We start from the raw sequence: 19,864 nt of genomic DNA, 5'->3' as shown, positions 1-19,864 counted from the left end.
ATCGTTTCAACACTTTCTCTGTATAGGCAGATTGATGGACAAAAATGCCATTTGTCAAATGTTCAATTTGCAAACCAAGGCATAATTTTGTCTTTCTAAGATCTTTCATCTCAAATTCCTTCTTTAAATAATCAATTGCCTTTTTGAGCTCTGCAGGAGTTCCAATAAGGTTTATGTCGTCAACATATACAACAAGTACAACAAACTCCAATATTACTTTCTTTATAAAAACACATGGGCAAATTGCATCATTTGTATAGCCTTCCTTTAACAAATATTCACTAAGGAGGTTATACCACATGCGCCCGGATTGCTTCAAACCATATAATGATCTTTGTAATCTGATTGAATACATTTCCCGAGACTTTGAACTACATGCTTCAGGCATCTTAAATCCTTCAGGGATTTTCATGTATATTTCATTTTCAAGTGATCCATATAGATATTCTGTAACCACATCCATCAAATGCATCTCAAGTCTCTCATGGACAACGAAACTAATGAGATAACGTAATGTTATTGTATCCTTAACAGGGGAGTATGTCTCTTCATAATCAACACCAGGCCTTTGTGAAAATCCTTGTGCAACAAGGCGTGTCTTATATCTTTGTATCTCACTTTTCTCATTTCTTTTTCGCACAAAAACCCATTTATAACCAACAGGTTTAATGCCATTAGGTGTTTGGACTACAGGTCCAAAAACTTCCCGTTTGGTAAGTGAGTTTAACTCTGATTAAATTGCCTCTTGCCACTTTGGCCAATCACGTCTTTCTTGGCATTCTTTAACAGATTAGGGTTCAAGATCCTCACTATCTTGCATAATTCTTGTTGCAACATTATAGGCAAAGGCATAATCCACATTTATTTCCAATCGATTCAAATTAGTCCCAACATTAATTGGATTAATTGATATTTCCTCATTTTCTTGAGTCCCAGGCTCATTGAATTCTTCAAGAATATCACTATTGCTCAAATCTCGAATTTCTTTATGAGGTTCTTTCGTAGTGTCATCTTGACCATTTGTTTTTCTTTTTCTAGGATTTCGATCCTTAGAACCCAGTGGTCTACCACGCTTCTGGTGTGCTTTGGACTCGTTTGCTATGACACTAGTAGATGGTCCTACAGGGACATCAATCCGAATCGGGACATTCTCTGCAGGGATATATGATTTGGTAATCCTTTTCAAATCTGTAAATGCGTCTGGCATTTGATTTGTTATTTTCTGTAAGTGAATAATCTTTTGAACCTCTTGCTCACAAATAGAAGTACGTGGATCAAGATGAGACAATGATGAATTATTCCACAAAATTTCCCTTTTTATTTCATTATTCTCTCCCCCTAATTTTGGGAAAATTGTCTCATCAAATTGACAATCTGCAAATCGAGCAGTGAACAAATCTCCGGTTAATGGTTCAAGGTAGCGAATAATGGAGGGCGATTCAAACCCAACATATATTCCTAATCTTCTTTGGGGACCCATCTTGATGCGATGTGGTGGTGCTACAGGCACATATACGACACATCCAAAAATTCTTAGATGGGATATATTAGGTTCTTGACCCAAAACCAATTGAAACAGAGAAAATTTATGATAGTTTGTCGGTCTAAGACGAACAAGTGTTGCTGCATGCAAAATAGCGTGACCCCAAACAGCCGGGGGCAACCTCGTTTTCATGAGTAATGGTCTTGCAATCAACTGCAGACGTTTAATTAATGACTCTGCAAGGCCATTTTGAGTGTGAACATGAGCTACAGAATGTTCAACTCTTATCCCAATTGATGAACAATAATCATTAAATGTTTGGGATGAAAACTCTGCAGCATTATCAAGGCGAATAGACTTTATTGGATTATCAGGAAATTGTGCCCGTAATCGAATTATTTGTGCCAATAATTTCGCAAACGCCAGGTTGCGAGATGACAGTAGGCACACATGAGACCATCTAGAAGAAGCATCTATTAGGACCATAAAATATCTAAATGACCCACTAGGGGGGTGAATTGGTCCACAAATATCCCCATGTATACGTTCCAAAAATTCAGGGGATTCAAACTCAACCTTTGTAGGTGATGGCCTAATAATTAACTTGCCTTGATAACAAGAAGGGCAAGAAAATTCATTGTTTAAAAGAATCTTCAGGTTCTTTAATGGGTGCCCATTTGAATTTTCTATAATTCGTCTCATCATTATAGATCCAGGGTGTCCCAATCGATCATGCCAAAGTACAAACGTATTGGAGTCAGTAAATTTCTGGTTTACGACAGAGTGTGCCTCAATTACACCAATTTTTGTCCAATATAAGCCAGAAGACAAAGCAGGAAACTTTTCTATAACAACTTTCTGGCCAGAGACATCCTTGGTGATACCAATATATTCAAGATTCATCTCATCCATTGTTTTAATATGGTATCCATTTTGACGGATATCTTTAAAACTTAATAAGTTCCTTCTGGACTTAGGAGAGAACATGCCATTGCTTATAATGAGTTTTGTTCCCTTAGGTAAAATTATGGTGGCTCTTCTGGAGCCTTCAATCAAACTAGTACTACCAGATATGGTATTAACTTTTGCCTTACCCATAAGTAAATGAGTAAAATATTTCTTGTCTTTGAATATCGTGTGTGTAGTAGCAGAATCAATCAAACAAATGTCTTCATAATTGGATTTTAATCCAAACTTGCTTTGAGAATAATCCATATCTTCAAGTGAAATTACATACACAAAATTAAATGAATACCCATTAAATGTTAACACTTATACACATATAAAGTCAAGGAGGTTAGATAAAAATAGTTTCACGTATTTTATCCGGTAAAATGAAGTACTGACATATTCATTACCATGACTCGTGCAAAAAACAAGTTGACAAGCTATCATCCATGTGACTTGTTACCACATCCCTCCAATTAGAATCTTAATAGGGTATAGCCACGTTATACACATCTCAATCTATGCTAACAAGTTATAGAATAAAAGTACCAAGAGACATGAATTAAATATGTAACTGTAAAAATGAAATAGCATAACACTGCAATTTATACCACTAGATTTGATAAATCAATTCACATCTTTCCAGTTCGCTCTTTAGTAGTATATTAATTCTATTATACTTCAAGTATAAAGTGTAGTGATTAAAAGAATGCAAAGTGTAGATAAAATGAAAAATCTTGTCGGCCAGAGGAATAGAAGAAGTAACAAGATATAGATAATTCAAACTCCATTGAATTGGTGTCATAAGTTTATAAATCTCCCAAAATACTCACTGAGCCTCTATAATTAGTAAGCAGAGGATACTAATACCAATATTAAAATATTATTTAATCAAGACAAACCAGATTTAAATTTTTTATTAATAACTGACTATAACAAACTTACTAAATCTAGACTAATTAAAAATAGTACTCATGTAAACAACTACTATCACATGGTCTTTTATTCATCAACTATTACAACTAGTAAAAATTAAAATAAACAACTCAATCATCTCTAACCACAAAACCATCACCAATCAAGTGATCTATCTTTCGTTCAGGGTGCTCAAAGAAATCTGCTACATCCAAGTGTGTGATGTCAATTTGATTTTCAGAGATAAAATTAGCTTCGGGATTTTTCTCTTTTCTTTTAATTGATGCCTGATAAAGCTCAACCAAGTGCTTTGCCGTACGACAGGTACGTGACCAGTGTCCACTTCCACCACATCGATAGCATTTGTTTTCTAAGCCACGTGGTTCTGGCACTTCATGCCTATCATCCTTCTTTTTCCCCTTTTGGTGGTGATTTTTCCTTGAAGAGTGATTAACACCAGGAAAATAATTTCTTCTTTGACCATTATAACCACCACGACTATTATCACGACCACGACCGGGGCCACGACCTTTTTCACGCCTGGAGTAGTGGGCATACACCTCATTCACTTCGGGGAGTGGTGCAGCGCCAGTAGGTCGATTCTCGTGATTTTTCATCAGAAAATCATTATTTTGTTCAGCCACAAGAAAATGAGCAATCAAATCACAATACTTTGTGAAACCTTTCTCTCGATATTGCTGCTGCAGGAGCACATTCGAGGCATGAAAAGTGGAGAACGTCTTTTCCAGCTTATCAGAATCACTAATCTTTTCTCCACATAGTGTCAATATAGAAGTAATTCTGAACATCTCAGAGTTATACTTCATAACTGATTTGAAATCTTGTAGCCTTAGATTGATCCATTCATCTCGTGCTTTTGGGAGGAAGACCATCTTCAGGTGGTCATACCTTTCTTTCAAGTTTTTCCATAAAACGAGTGGATTCTTAATAGTAAGATATTCAATTTTCAGGTCCTCATCAAGATGATGACGCAAGAATATCATAGCCTTGGCATTTTCTTGGTTGGATGCTTTATTATTTTCTTTAATGGTGTCCCCAAGGCCCATAGCATCAAGATGGATTTCAGCATCTAGCACCCATGATAGGTAGTTCTTGCCCGAAATATCAAGGGCAACGAACTCGAGTTTTGTAAGGTTAGCCATAAAATAGAGAGAATAAAAATATTACCTTAACCTTCAAAAATTCCTTGAGACGGTAGAGTCTCGTGCTGATAACGTGTTATAAAATGAAGCTAAAAGAGTAACAATAGTAAAGGATGAAAACAATAGAAATAGATAGACAAGAGAGGAGAGATTTTATTATTCTTCCAAAATGTGTTACAAGTTCATTCCATATGAAAACTTATGCCTCTATTTATAGTGCTACATATGCATTCAATATATGAGATAATGGAAGAACCATTATGATGGTGGAAGATAATGGAAGAACCATTAAGATGGTGGAAGATAATGGAAGAGGCATTATATTTGTGTAGTGGACATCCATACTATATATTTCATAACAGATATCAATTATTATTTTTAAAGGATGTGCAAAATCCAAATTAAACTGAACAAGTAAAAATGAATGGATGGAGTATAATATAAGTTTTCTTGAGTGCTCTTTTGATCACTTGTTGACCGTTTCCAACAACAGGCCGTCACATTTAAAATTTTGAAACTTTGCCTAAAATTATGAGAAAAAAAAATATTATTTTCATTTATAGCCAAACAATATTGTCTCCTTTATATTTCGACGGACACGTATCGGTAGTACTTAGTTGCGCTGATTTCATTAGTTTCTTTTAGAACTATTATGGATGTAAGTTATAAATATTCACAGGGTAAATATTTTCTTACGCTATTAACGTTACATGTCAGTTACTGTTTTTATCAGCTTATTGCCAATTATAATAATTTTTCACCTATAAGTACTTTATATAATCTAATTATATATAATATTTTAATTTGTTATTAAATAAAACTTATACCCTTTGATTTGATAATAAGGGAGTACTCCTAATGCGATAGTCACTCGAAAAATACGTTTTGTTCCTCAATTATGAGAAAATTATATTAAGCGGTGCAATTCACAAAATATACAATTTTTGGTAGTAAACAACTTCTTATATATAAAATTATAAGAAAGATTGATCCTAAACAAATGAAAAATACTATCTCGTTGTTCAAGTTATGTAGTATGAAAATTATTAAAACTTATCTGCATCATATTTATATGAAAACATATTGTATTAATTTATTATAATTAAGAGATATCAGTGTGTAACAGTGTTATGCGATTGCAGAAACTGCAGGTTAACCGCTTCATCTCGATGACTTCGTTTGTCATATTAACAAAGGAAATATAAAGTTAAATGTTAATTTTCTTTGCTCACTATCTTTGTACATCATAAAATTAGTCAATTTCGAAATTATGTCAATGTTGCGATTTAAGATGACTTTGGCAGTTTAAATATTTTCAGAAAATAAATAAAATAAAATAAATTACTTTTGAATTTTGATATTTCTTCAAATTCATATTTTGAATCGTACTTTAATGAAGCTATCATAAAATTATTAATTAATTAATTTGTACTTATGAGAAAATCTGTAAAGAGATAAGTTGTGCATAGCATAAGGCTCATAAGTTTTTATTGAGCATTTGATAAAAATGAATGTTGTGGAATATTATTACTCCCTCCGAAATTGTTTGCCATTGAGCTTGACTAATTACCTCAGTCAATCATATATAGTGGTATTGACACAAATATCTTTAATTATAGGTCGAGAACGCCCGTTATAAATATGCTAATGAGTGAAAAATTAGATGGAAAATAGAGGAGACTTGGCTCTGATACTTTTTTTTTCTTATGAAATATTAAATTATTGTGGATGTCCATAACTCTGATGCTTTCTCCATTATGTTCCACCTCTTTCATAATTCCAAATTCTTAATGTCATGTCTCATCCTCCCCTATGATCTTCCTCATAATGTCAATAGTTAATTTCATATTCATGATATATTTGATATTCCTCATGTATCCCTATAATAGAGGTATTGAGAATCATGTTGTACACATTTAGTTACTTGGAAGAATAAGAAATGCTTTCATTTCTTGTCTCTCTATGTCTATTGTTTTCATCCTTCAATATTGTTACTTTTTAGCTTAGTCTTATAACACGTTATTTGCTTCCTCATAGGGGTGTCAAATATGGCCCAAAAGTTGATGGGTTGCCAACCCGCCTAAAACTGCTCAAGAAAATTTTGTATTGGACTGATTTAGCCCAATCCAATATAACCCATTTTAAAGTTATCTCGAATTTGGCCCAATACTAGCCCAATTCTAGTTCATTTTTAAGATTTACTTTCATTTGGGTTTATTGCTTGAGATTCACTTTTTTTTTCTATATATTCACATTTCTTATATCATGTATCTTATAAGTTTAGGATGTGTTTGATATGAAGGAAAATATTTTCCTAAAAAATCGACTCTTCAAAAAATCTAGGTCAAATTAGGCGAGTCATGACCCAACCCATTTTTAGCCCATTTCAGCCCAAATAATTTTTGGGCCAACCCATTTATTAATTCAGCCTATTTTGACTTGTTCAGTCTCAACCCAACCCATTTATTAATTCAACTCATTTTGGCTTGTCCAGTCTCAGCCCAACTCGCTCATTTGACACCCCTCCTCCCTGGTATGCTCCCTTTAAATTCTTTTATGATAGTGGTATTATATTACTCTGTAATTGTTATGTGTTTGTGCATGTTAGCAAAGAATATGTTGCAAACGAAGTTAATTTTAGTAATTTATAAGAAATATTGCTTCCGTCTTTTAGTATTGTTCCTTATTTACTTTCATTTTAAAACACTTTTTTTGTTTCCTTTTTAATCCCCCATCCAACTCTATTAAGAATTGAGGAGGGAAGCTTTTCTGTACCTACTTAGAATAGAATGAACTCTATACTATGAACCAAGTAGGATTTCTAGTAAGCTCATAAAAATATTTGCTCTGATAGAATTTGATGAAACCAAACTTTAAGATGAAATTTATCATCTTTCCCAAGACCTATTATGTTAAATCATCAAGAAAATAAATCTAGAAGCGACAATGTATCTGAATCGTGTTAGAAAAAAAATGAGTATGGTATCTCAAAAGGAAATTTAAAAGAGACATCTGAGAGTGGAATGAAGGATAAGAGATTTCATTTTATTTTGTCATTTTTTTATTTCACAAGGTTGATTAAGTTTAAATGGGGCTAATTAGAATATTTAACAACTTAGGGTAAAAAATTAAAACATCAAAAACTTGTAATAAACCCAACCAAATCCCTACCCGTTTTCCAATTTTCAAACGTCTCCTCTCACTTCTCTTCTCTCTATATTCTCTCCCCTTTTCCCTCTTTAACCTACCTTTTTCTTACTAATTTCTCTTTCAAGAACACTCTTTCTCAGCAAATTCGAGTGTTTTGAGGTACCCATTTATTTTTATTCTTATTTCTATTGTTTTTATGCCCATTTGGGACATGGATTTTTTTTCCTGTGTTTGCCTAATAAAAATATTTGAAGTTGACAATCATGGTTGAGTCTAGATATCAGTTGTGAGTGCAGTGATAATTTGATAGGATCGTGCTACTAGGAATAACCAAAAAGTTGTGAGATCATTCACTTATTTGTTATTGAAATTTCAAAGATATAAAATTTTTGGTGTCGTGAAGTGGGAGTAATAGCAAAATGTGGTAAAATTTCTATTTCATTTTATATTGCAGTGTTTCCTTTTATGGAACCATTGTTAGGGGTTCTGCTAAAAAGGGTATTTTTGCCTGTGGTTTTTATTGCTATTAACAAGAACAAGGACTGATTCTTGGGTTGCCTCGCAAAGTGATTTATTGAGATTTTGTTGGTTTTGTGTAATAGTGAGATTCTTGAATTATTGCTATGAAATAATGAATTGTCGCATCTAGTAATATAATGCTTATATTTCTATACTCTTAATCTGAACCAAATAGAAGAAAAAAAAAGTTTTTTTGGGTTCACCTTTGAAGAAATTTTTTGGGTTATATGAAACAGTCTTTTAGGATGTATTTTGAATGACACAATTGTTACAATGCAGCTATGTGATCAAATTCTTTCTTTTGCAATTTTGAAGAAGCTTATATGAAACAGTCTTTTAGGATGTACTTTGAATGGCACAACTGTTATAATGAAGTTATGTGATCAAATTCTTTTCTTTTTCAAATTGGTGGTATATCTAGCTCTTTGCTTGCAAGAAATATTTTATTTTGTGGCTGCTATTGTTTCAGAATTTCTCCTATATTTAATATAATATGATTCCATGTTGAACAAGAAATTGAATGTCGCAACCTTGTGGAAGTTTGATCTCAGTAAATCCACCTTCTCAGCGAGCCTACGTACTCAGTGAGCCCAACTAGGATAAGAAAACTTGGTAGATACTTGCTCCATATGTACCTGATATTCTATCACTTTAATGAGGAAGTCCCGCCGAATTCCTGAATCCAGATTGACCAGTATTCTAGTACAAGTTTTTTCTCATAGCTACACTCATAAAGTTCAACATTTCAAAAGTAGGTCTTGATAACATAATTTACCCAGCGGTCGATGATTATTTGAAATTTGTAATTTTCATTTGTCCAGTATCATACTTGTAGAATAAAGCTCATAAAATACTGAACTATCCTTGACAATTTGGGGGGGAAACTTCTTATCTAGCTAAGTTTGGCTGCTTCATATTCCTTACCTAGGGAATATATTCCTCTTGTGATGTAACACATCAATTAGCCATAAACTAGTACATCTGTCTTTAACAAAGAGTGGATAAAGATTGACTTTAGTTCTAAAAAAAAAAAAGGTCTTGAAAAGCTAATCTCTATCTGATGAATGGATGTAGAAGCATATTGTAGATATGTTGAACATATTTCAATAGTATGTTAGTTCACTAGCATCAATGGTTGTTAATCTATGAAATCTGAACCTACACAGGTTCTATGTATAAACAATCACATATTGTTTAAACAACTTGCGTTTATTTTATAACTTCGAGAACTTTATTCATTTGTTCTATTATTGACAATTTTACAATGCTTTATGTATGTAGATAATATGGCAAAGAATAATCAAAGAGTTTATAAAAGAAGGCCTAGAAAAAAGGCTAGGCCAACGGAAGAAGAGTTTGCTCTGGCTAGAGAAGCAGATACGTTTCCATAAGCTCAGGTAACAGAAGAAATGACCTCATGAGCTCCTAGTTCAGTTAGAGAAAAAGAAAGTGCAAAAGATGAGGAATCAATAGATCAGGAAGAGGAAATTGAAAGTGGAAAAGAAAGTGCAGAAGTTGAGGAATCAACCGATCAGGAAGAAGAAAATGAAAGTGAAAAAGAAAATGCAAAAGATGAGGAATCAACGGATCAACAAGAAGAAAATGAAAGTGGAGAAGAAAGGGTAGAAGAGAGTAAAGAAGAAACAAATCATGATGTACTTTTTGAATAAAGAAAAAAAGTATTACATGATGAGAATGTTGCCCCTTCAAGATCAAATGTGAGTGTTCTTTTAAATTATCATTACTGGAAAAAAAAAAAAAGAGTAGGTGTTTCAACATTCATTTAGTATTTTTTTTATAAAACTACCACCAGTTCAAACAACAAATGGATGCTTAAACACCTACTAATTATTTATTGTAAACAAACAATTGTTACTTAAGCATCGACTAGTTGTTTATAATAAAAAACAATAGATGTTTGTGGATTTTTTATACTTTCTTTTAATTAATCAATTTTATAATCATGTACAGTTTGCTGATGATTCTAATACTGAGGTGCCCGAATGCATCAAGTCTATTGATCGTACAAAGTATCGCTTCATGATAAATTATTCTATGCATGGTGATTTTCCGGGAAAGATTTTGTAAAGTAACCTCTAAGAGGAAAAGCATTTGTTGAATTCAAAGGAGTTCTGGTAGAATAGGGTATTTCAGATAGGTTCAAAAAAAGTTATTTCGGGCATTTCCTTGATATTCCAATGCAGTGAATGAATTTCGGGTCGCTGATAGTTCATGGTCTTCTACTCCGACGTATCATTTGTGAGAAAAAGCTGGAACTGTGGTTTGAACATGAAAATATGCATGTTTGTTTTGGCTTGAGGAAATATGCCTTGATGACCGAACTACGGTGCCACTCCTTTCCTTCTGGAGAAGCATTGGCTAATCTGCTAAAGAATGGCGAACCACTGTGGAAATTTGTTTCAAAGAAAGGAAAAACCGTTAATGCTAACTTTCTCCTTGAAAAGATCAAATCACCTGAAACACCAAAAAAATTATAAGTTTTCACTTGCATTGGTTTGGTTCTATCACTGCATCATATGTGCAAAAGATATATCCAGTGGCATTGATGCCGACATGATCAAGCTAGCTTGCAATCCCTCTATCTTCAACGAATATCCATGGGTCTCAAAAGCTATCTTTTGACTGTTGAGTATCTTACGAAGCCAATAATATCCTAATACAACCTCTACGGCTTTCCGTGGGCGTTCCTGGTAACTAAATAAATATATATTTTTATATTATTTTACTTTTAATATTTATATTGATTGCAATTGATTATTACTCAATTTAGGCTTGGGCCTTTGAAGCTATTTCGAAACTTCAACAAAATGCTAAGAATGTTCCCCCTGAGAGGATATTGCCACATATGATCAGGTGGATGTCGGATGGAGGCCTAAAAAAATCTTCAGATCAATTCACTGCTACTGATGAAAAGGTAAGGCTCTAAAACACGTTAAACAACCCGAGACTTGCTTAAACAACCTGAGACTTGCCTAAACAACTTGAGGTTGTTTGAACTAAACAACATTCAGTTGTTTAATAAACATGAGGTTGTTTATAAAGGAAGACCATAATATTGACTTTTTTGTTCTTTCTATGCAGGTAGTGTTGACACCTAATTTTTGACCTCCCATAGTTTATTTTAATTGCTTAGAGTCCTTGGATATCAAAAAGGAGTAAAATGTGTATTTTCTACAAGTCAAAATGATTTTAAAAAATTATTTCGATAATATTTTGACATTTCATTTGGCAAAATAACTTCAATAATATTATAAATCATTTAGAAATCAATTTACATTTTTTTATAATTAATATGGAACATTTTCTAAATTCAATCAAGCGGATAATCCAAAACAATTATTTATTTAAATGTTAAAATTATCAGAAAATCAATTAGCAAGCATGTTACTCCGTTTAATTCAAGAAGTCTGATTAATTAACTAAGTTAATCATTTTACCCCTTAATTCCTAATTTTGTATATTCAATTTGCATTTGTGCAATTTCTTGAGTTAATCATAATTAATCAATTGTCTAATTGTGGTTAATTTCATAAATCTGCTTTCTATATGATTAATTGGGGCTATAATTGAAATAATCAATTTGTGGGATAATTTTGGCTTTAATTGAAATAGCCAATTCTCATTGCTTAAATCAATTGAGGTCATTATTGAAAAATTAGCCTTTAAATTGTGTAGTTAGTTTAATCCTGGCCTTAATTGAAATAACTAATTTCATGGCTTAAGTCAATTGAGGTCGTCATTGCAAAATTGGTCTTTAGTTGTTAGATCAGGATAACTGTGGCCATATTTTAAATAATCAATCTCATGACTATGCTTGCAATTAAGTTTGTTACATAATTAACTGTGTCTGGACTTTGGCCAATTGGTTAATCCATTATGTTTAGTCGTAATTAAGGAGTTTAAATTAACTAGCTTCCTTAATTATGGCCATTTATTTAAACCAATGTTGAGTCCTTCCCATATATATACACACAAATACATGTATATGTATGCATATATAAATCATTTTTTTGCGCGGATTGCCCTTCTTTGGGGTGGTCTTTAAATTTTATCCCTCATATTTGTGGTCTTTAAATTATGCCCCTCATATTGCTGGTCTTTAATTTTTGCCCTTCGCTTAGATACCTGAGTTTTTGGGTTCGAACTCCCGCTCAAGCATAAAATAAAAAAATAATTTCGCAAGGCAGGATTGGGGGGAGTATATGCCGGATCCGGCATACAATCCTTAAGGAAAAATTAAAGTTATGTCGGAGGGGGCATAACTATTCCTCAGTTATGCCTTATGGGGCAAAACTTTTCCTTAAGAAACTATGCCTTATGAGGAAGATTTTTAATTAAGGCATAACCAAAAGTATGTCCCGTAAGACAGAACTTTTCCTTAAGGCATAGACTTTGCCTTATAAGGCAAACTTTTAGTTATGCCTTAAGGAAAAGTTCCGCCTTATGGAGTATACTTTTAATGGGCAAACTTTTATGCTGGACCCGGAATAAACTTGTGAAGGAATTACCAAAGTTATGCCGGACCCGACATACTTATGCCAAGTCTGCCCATAAGGCATAAGTATGCCGGGTCCGGCATAACTTTGGTAATTCCTTCACAAGTGTATGCTGGTGGGGGTATAGCGAAATTTAAACTCTGCCTTGCGATTTTTTTTTAAAATTTTAACTGTATGGGGGTTCGAACTTGAAATCCATGGAGTTTAGCCGAAGGGCAAAATTTAAAAATTTTAAATATGAGGGGCAAAATTTAAAGACCACCCCAAAAGAAGGACAATTCTGCGCGAATTGCCCTGTATAAATTACCCCTTTCTTTTCATTTAAAAACTCAGTCGGGCCCAGTCCATTTAGGGACTGCCCGACCCATTTTCTAGCAACTAAAGGAAGGGGTATACTTTTTCTTCATTCTTCATAACCAAACGACCCCCTTTAAACTTTTGTATTCTCCACAAACCATAGCCGCCCTCAACCCATTTCTCTCTCCTGCCGGAAAAGGCAAAGATTGCGAGCCCTCGATGCTTGGTGGTATGGATGAGAAAGGAAAGAACATTTATTGCTCTGCCATTTCTCAACCCAAACGAGGTATTATCTTCCCCCTTTTTGTGCTTTGTTTGCATTTCAACGGTCATAGACTGGAATTTCTTAATTTTTTTTATTGTGTTGTGATTTTGAATCCACAATTTCTATTGGTTCATGGAGAAACCAACGGATCGATAATCTGACTCTTTATTTGTTTGTTGGCTTGAACCTCAACCGTTAGATGTGGTTTGAGAGTTTTGAGAATTGTGGGTTCTATATAAAGAACCCCATCCTTCACATTTTGGGAACTGAAATATCAATATACTCAGAGAAGAAAAAAAAATCAAATTAAGTAGGGTTTCTACTTTTGAGACCTTTACCTATTTGATTTTAGTCAAAAATTTTAAAGTTATTTTGTTCTTTTTGTGTGTGGCTGAGCAATTCGAGTGGAGAAGGAGTCTTCAAGTCCATTCTTGATGAAAGGTAATTCTTTATCCTTTCTTTTAGTTTTTGCATTCTTACTCCCTTTTATATGCTTATGTGTTTAATTTGTGTAGCTTAGTTTAGTTAGTTTATGCCTTATGGGTTTTATGTGCTTTGTTTATATAATTTAGTGTTAATTAGTGCTAATTAATGTTAGTTTAGTCTAGATTAGTTGGTTTAGTTAGTTTATGCCTTGTGTTCTTTATGTATATTAGTTAGTTTACATCTTCTTAACATTATATAGTGTAATTTAACATTCATGTAGTTATCTGCTCAGTTCATAGTTTGTTTAGTAGTTTGAATTTGGTTTTAATATGTAGTTTTGTTCAGTGGAGCTCTGATTAGTCAGGTTTATGTTGGTTCTAAGTTGATATTGTCATAGGTTCGTTTAGATTCCGGTTCAAAGTGTTAATAAAATGGATAAGTTCATACTTGGTCTAATCATGTGTGTAGTTCATTAGTCTGTCCAATTTTAAAAAAATGTCATAGGATCCTATCTCTATATCATGTTAAACTGGTTTAGCTAAGTCACATGTTTGATTGATAAATGATTTATAGTTTATAAAGTCTGAAGGGTTCACTGGTGTGCCAAAATGTATTACTAATGATGAGATAGTCTTTCTTGAAACACAAGCTGAAATGAAAAGGGGATATAAGCCTATTACTTTGATTTGAGCACTTGGAAATGTCATGCTGATGCACTAAGGCCACCTGGACATATTTGGATGGCATAAAAGATATGATTTTTTTTGTAAAGTTTTGCTGAAACCTTTTGAGAAGAACTTGATTGAAACCTGTCCCTTCCCCCTTAGCCCCACTTTCAAAGATTTTGGATGTTAAAAGCCTACGTCTTGACTTTTTTTTTTTTTTTGTCTAGATTTTTCCAACTCCTGTGTATTGTCCAAATCCGTCCAAATAAACCTTTTCCCATACATGTATGTGTGTTATGCTCCCCTTTGACACTCCTCCCATTTCTTTTTTTTTTCTTTTTTACTGGTCTCTTAGAACTGTACCATCCCTAGCCCTATTCCCTCATTCTTTGCTGAATTGTTAGGATTATGAGTATTATTAAGGCCTAGGATGATTCATGGATACCCTGTCTAACTGTTCTTGCACCTATAAGCATAATCTTTAGGCTGGCACAAATCTGAAAGCATGTTCCTAAATCTGGCTGCATATGTTTATTTCTTGTTAGTCTGTATTTTGTCTACATGGTTTAAATGTGCTAAGTCTTCAATTGTTCAGGCTACTCAATTTGGATAAGAAATGAACTTGTGCAAATGATCATCTGAAAAGCTTAGGGAGTTTATGAGTCTTGATCCCTTTTCCCAAACACCACATGTCTTGCCCTTGTTTTGCCTTTTCTGAACTCTTCCTTACTCTGTTGAGAAAATCTGAAGTGAACCTGTTGTTGACTATCATGGCTCTTTACCCCCTTTTCTTTTACTTTGAGATCAAGTCTTGTGCAGTCTTAAATTGGAATTCTCCACCATGCACAATCCACATCCCCTTCCCCTTTTGATTGAACTTGTGCATGAACTGTGTTGGCAATATAATGTTGTTAAGTTTGTTAAGATGTCTTGAAGAAGAATCATGTGAAAATCCCTTCCCACTCCCCATGCCTACTGCTAATACGTGTGCTATACACTGAGGATATACAAGGTATGCAAGACTTGTATACATCATGGTGTATACAAGGTGTATGTTTTGTATATCATGCGATATAAATTCCTAAAGGCTGCTCTTGTATGTTTTAAATGGGGTTTGGGGCGAGTCCATTCTTTAATGTTATTTTTCTGTGGATTGCCAATAAGGATGGCAATGGGGCCGTGCGGGTGCGGGGAGGGGCTGGTTTAGGCATGTGCGAGTATGCGCGGGTGCGGGTCGGGTCAAAATTCTTAAAAAATAATTTTGTGCAGGGCGGGTGTAGGTGCGGGTTAGGGCTTTTAAAATATTTACAAAGTCATAACTACCGACTACGACTTATTTTTTCTTCCTCTCTAACAGAGTGACAACGACTAATTTCTAAAACCCTAAACATATTCCATCTCTGCTAATTTCTCTCTCTAAAGGTAAATGTATAAACCAGTGTTTTAAAAGGCGTTTTCGGGGCGAGCCCTGAGGCGGGGCGTACCAAAAATGCCCCGTGGCGATGGGTCGAGGCGAAAGTCTCCAAAGGCATACGCCCAGCAATTCGGGGCGTACGCCCGGGCGTTTGGGGCGAGTTTTTTTTGTTGGGGCGTGTTGGGGTGTAAGCCCAGAAAACTTCTTCAAACTAAAACGAAATTTGTTAAATAAGTCCTTAATATAATGCCCAAATTCTCAAAAGTCAACATGTAATTACTCAAATGTTTTAAAAAGGAACTGAAACATTAAATTTAAAAGTCAAGACTTTTTTTTATTGCTAGAATGTCTAATATATATTCTTTTCCAATTATTTATCTTGTCTTCTACTATCTCAAAAAAATAACGAGCAGTCACTTGTACTTGTAAGTAGCATATAATAGATTGCTCTAATTAGTTTTTTTGTGGGGGTGGAGCATATATATATATATATATATATATATATATCACTTATTTAAAGTTTTCTTCAAATTTTTACGCTATTTCACCTATTTAAAAGTATTTATTATAATTATATCATTTTATAAAATACTAAAAATTAAAACCCCATGGGGCTTACGCCCCGTGCCTCGGGGCTTACGCGTCACTGAGGCAGACGTAAAACGCTTCGCCTTACGCCCTCGCCTTTTAAAACACTGGTATAAACCTCTCTGCCTCTCTCGTCTCTGCTGATTTCTTGTTTTTGTTCTCTTTATTTGATTTGAATATTGATAAATTTTAGGTATTTGTGACTTGGGTCTCTTTTATTTCATTTAAATTCTTCAAAAAATTATCCTTGTCTACAACCAAAAACACTATACAGTTCCCATTGAGGCTCACTAATTGAGAAATTGAATATCCATGTGTGTTACTCTTCCTGTGCCAATTGAGGGTGAGAGCCAAAGGTCTTCTCAAATTATTGAATTTACTTAAGCTGAAAAAAGAAAATTGAAGTCTAAATCATGGAGACATTTTAAACCAGTAAGCATTAATGGTGTTCGCTATGGTGTTTGGAATTACTGTAATGCTTGTATCAAAGCAAATTGAAAATGCGGGACATCGTCTATGTCAGAACATTTTCGTAGATGTCCTAATAAGCCAAGAAATTTGGAAAACGATAGTGGTTCAGGGGGTGATGATAGTAGCCAACATTATTTCGATCAAGATGTTTCACGTAGAGAACTTGCTCCCACCATTGTTTTGCATGAATATCCCCCGTCTATTGTTGATCATGTAGGATTTAGAAAGTTTGTTGCTAGTCTTCCGCCATTGTTCAAAATGGTGTCAAGGAACACAATCAAGAATGATATTTTGAAGATTTTTGACAATTTGAAATAAAAAACTTCTAACTTATTGGAAAAACTCACAAGTAGAATTGCAATTACTACTGATATGTGGACTTAGAGCAATAACAAAAAAGGATTCATGGCTATTACAACGCATTTTATTGATGATTCACGGAGGCTTCAAAGCCATATTCTTAGATTTGTTGGTCTTGTTGAGGTTGATTGTCTGTCTAGCTTTGATAGATTTGTCGCTTCGAGTAAGGCTAATGTGGACACAAGATCGGAGCTAGATTTTTGTTTAGAAGAAAGTTTGCTACCTCGAACTCCATCGTTCGACAATTTAAGTTGGTGGAAGACAAACAGATTAAAATTTCCTACTTTGCAGAATATGGCTTGTGACCTCTAAGCCATTGGCTCCTGACCTCTTAGCCATTCCTGTCTCTACCGTTGCTTCAGAATCGGCATTTAGCACTAGTGGGAGGTTGATTAGTTCGCATCGTAGTAGACTTCATCCTACTACTTTAGAGGTTTTGATGTGTGCTCGCACTTGGTTATGGAATGAAATAAATGGTAAGTAATTCTCTCAATGACTTGTTATGATAATAAAATTTTCAATTTTTAATATTCTATTGATTAATTGAATCGCATACTTTTCTTTTCAGGTTTGACTTCAACGATCAACAAAGTTTCATGCCCTACATTACTTGACAAAGAGGAAGAGCCGGATTCAAGTGGACTTACCGGTCTATAGCTATAGAGCAGCCTCATCAGAACTTCTCCATGGGGGATTCAAGTGTTTTTATTTTGTTTGAGTAGTTGCTTTTCGAACAATAATTTTAGATACTGCTCTAAGTTGTTGAATTCTGTTTTATGTTGTTCAAATAATCATTCTTTTGGCATTGGACCATATCTCTATGACCAATAGTCCATTTGAATGGTCTTGCAGTCGTGTTTGCTCCATTGTGAGTTTAATTTGCATCTATAGATATAATAAAATTCAGACAGGGCTATAGCATCCATCTCTAGAAGAATTGATGCTTTGCTTTTTATCTTTACGTTCATCTATCTTCAAACATTTATAATTCAAAAATTTATGATTAGCAATAATTCTGAAATTTTATAAATTCAAACTTCAATATGTCCAAACATTTTAGCTTGTCATATGGCATAAATCTGATCATATCAACATGTCCTAACGTTTTAGCTTGTTATATGGCTAAATAAGTGACCATGTTATGTATTTTAATAACACAAGAAATAATCCTTGTAAAATCTTTTCCTTTGCTGAAACATCCAGTTGGTTGTCTGTATGGTTCTCTTCAAACATCCAATTCTGAGAAAAGGTCAAAACAAAAGGAACACGGTAAATAAAAAGAAGAGAGTAAGAAAGAGTATTTTGCGGGTGTGGGACGAGGCGGGTTTATGTGGGTTTGGCACTGGGCAGGTTTCTGTGGGTTTAGAGGCTGTGCGGGGTGGGGCAGTGTGGGTTATAATTTGCGGGCTTAGACAGAACCCGCACTGCATCACTGCCATCCTATTTGCCAAGAATATGAGCTTGTTTTCATCTATTGCTTAGGCCTGTTTGCATTTATTCACTTTGGGCTTTAAGATGCTGAGTATATATGACTCAAGTCTGCTTAGAATTATGCGTAAATATACATACATGACTTGAATGTTTCATTTAGTTGAAGTTTTTGTTAGTTTATTATATAAGTTTAGATACCTCCTAACCGCATTTTCCCTTTTCCCTTCTTTTGTTTCCATGAGACACTTCTTCTGGGCCGACTCTTATTCTTTAAACTTGTTGGGCCCGAGGCCCAACTTCCTTTGATCGAGTCCGAAATCTGAGAAAGGGAAGCTAATATATTGAAGGCCCATCTATGGGTGAAAATAGGCAACTGGTGTGCTTAGGTAGACTCACCAGCCTACACCCTTCTCTATTACTTATTTGCAAGTGTATTTGTAAAGATGTTGTATAATATTGAAACCCTTTGTGAATGTTAGAACTTAGGAAAATGTTAATATTATTAGGAAGTCGCCCAAATAATTTTGAAATTCGCTTAATTCTATACATGCATGAAACTGGTTTTTAACTTTGCGTAAGTTTTCTTCAAATTTAAAAATGGTTTGATGATACGGATTAAGACAATGGGAATTAAATGAAACTATTTTGTGATTTTTGGGCGTCTCCCCTTTTTTTTTTCCGTGAAATTTGGATATGAAATGACCGGGATAAAAAATTAATTTTTGGGCTTTAAGCCCGTTGATGGACTGTTTTAAACCAAACATATAATAGTTTTGCCCCCTTTGGGCCTTGGTATTCAATTGGGCTGGAATTGGACCTAAAAATTGACTTGGATATAAGGCTCACTTAAAATTGAGATGGGTAAACTTGGAGCATGACGTAGAATCAAATTCAGATTTTTTACTAAGTAAAAATGGATCTCTTTACAACTTGTTTGGACTTAGGATAATTTTCAGAAAAAGAAAGGGCATTTTGGGCCAAAGGCCCAAACTTAAAGAGATAAAACAAGAAGAATTATACTTGGACCAATTTTGAGAATAAGATGGCTTTGGAAAGTGAAATATAGTTGATTATCAGCTTCAATGGATTAATAAATGGACTCAACAAAACCCTTTATATATTTATATTATAAAAAGGAGACTACTCCACTTACTTTCTTATATAATAAAAACCTATAAGAACTAAACTCATATCATTAAGACAAAATAGTAGTGACTCTACTTGGGAGAAATCCCGAGTGTGTCTTGGTCCG

The 19,864-nt window shown here is 34.1% G+C and overlaps 1 protein-coding gene and 1 long non-coding RNA gene across 12 annotated transcripts; both read left to right on the top strand.

Annotated features, from left to right (window-relative positions):
• The first annotated feature begins 7,693 nt into the window (after positions 1-7,693).
• On the top strand, positions 7,694-12,682 carry LOC132617597 (uncharacterized). Of its 2 annotated transcripts, XR_009573787.1 has the most exons (5): positions 7,694-7,818; positions 9,460-9,896; positions 10,150-10,889; positions 10,970-11,113; positions 11,281-12,682. It is a non-coding gene; the product is annotated as an uncharacterized LOC132617597 (long non-coding RNA). The 2 variants fall into 2 exon arrangements; XR_009573786.1 differs by having other exon boundaries at positions 10,970-12,682.
• Positions 12,683-12,993: 311 nt separating this feature from the next.
• On the top strand, positions 12,994-18,142 carry LOC132616523 (uncharacterized). Of its 10 annotated transcripts, none has more exons than XR_009573236.1 (4): positions 12,994-13,278; positions 13,654-13,698; positions 17,331-17,657; positions 17,750-18,142. XR_009573236.1 is itself a non-coding variant. In XM_060330975.1 (4 exons), exons 1-4 carry the CDS (start codon positions 13,212-13,214, stop codon positions 17,836-17,838), a joined length of 315 nt encoding a protein of 104 aa, XP_060186958.1. In that variant the 5' UTR covers positions 13,012-13,211; the 3' UTR covers positions 17,839-18,142. The 10 variants fall into 10 exon arrangements, 2 of the variants coding, with proteins under 2 accessions (XP_060186958.1, XP_060186959.1); XM_060330975.1 differs by having other exon boundaries at positions 13,012-13,278; positions 17,544-17,657; XR_009573235.1 differs by having other exon boundaries at positions 13,027-13,278; positions 17,473-17,657.
• The last annotated feature ends 1,722 nt before the right edge of the window (positions 18,143-19,864 follow it).

The sequence above is a fragment of the Lycium barbarum genome, chromosome 11 (genome assembly GCF_019175385.1).
Source record: "Lycium barbarum isolate Lr01 chromosome 11, ASM1917538v2, whole genome shotgun sequence".
In the NCBI taxonomy this organism is placed as follows: Eukaryota; Viridiplantae; Streptophyta; class Magnoliopsida; order Solanales; family Solanaceae; genus Lycium; species Lycium barbarum.
This window is presented reverse-complemented; position numbering and strand designations above follow the sequence as displayed.

Coding starts and splice junctions, on each gene's coding strand:
- LOC132616523 (XM_060330975.1), top strand. CDS start 13,212: ATGCTTGGTGGTATGGATGAGAAAGGAAAGAACATTTATTGCTCTGCC. Junction 13,699..17,543: donor AAGTCCATTCTTGATGAAAG/GTAATTCTTTAT, acceptor CCGTTGCTTCAG/AATCGGCATTTAGCACTAGT. Junction 17,658..17,749: donor GTTATGGAATGAAATAAATG/GTAAGTAATTCT, acceptor TTTTCTTTTCAG/GTTTGACTTCAACGATCAAC.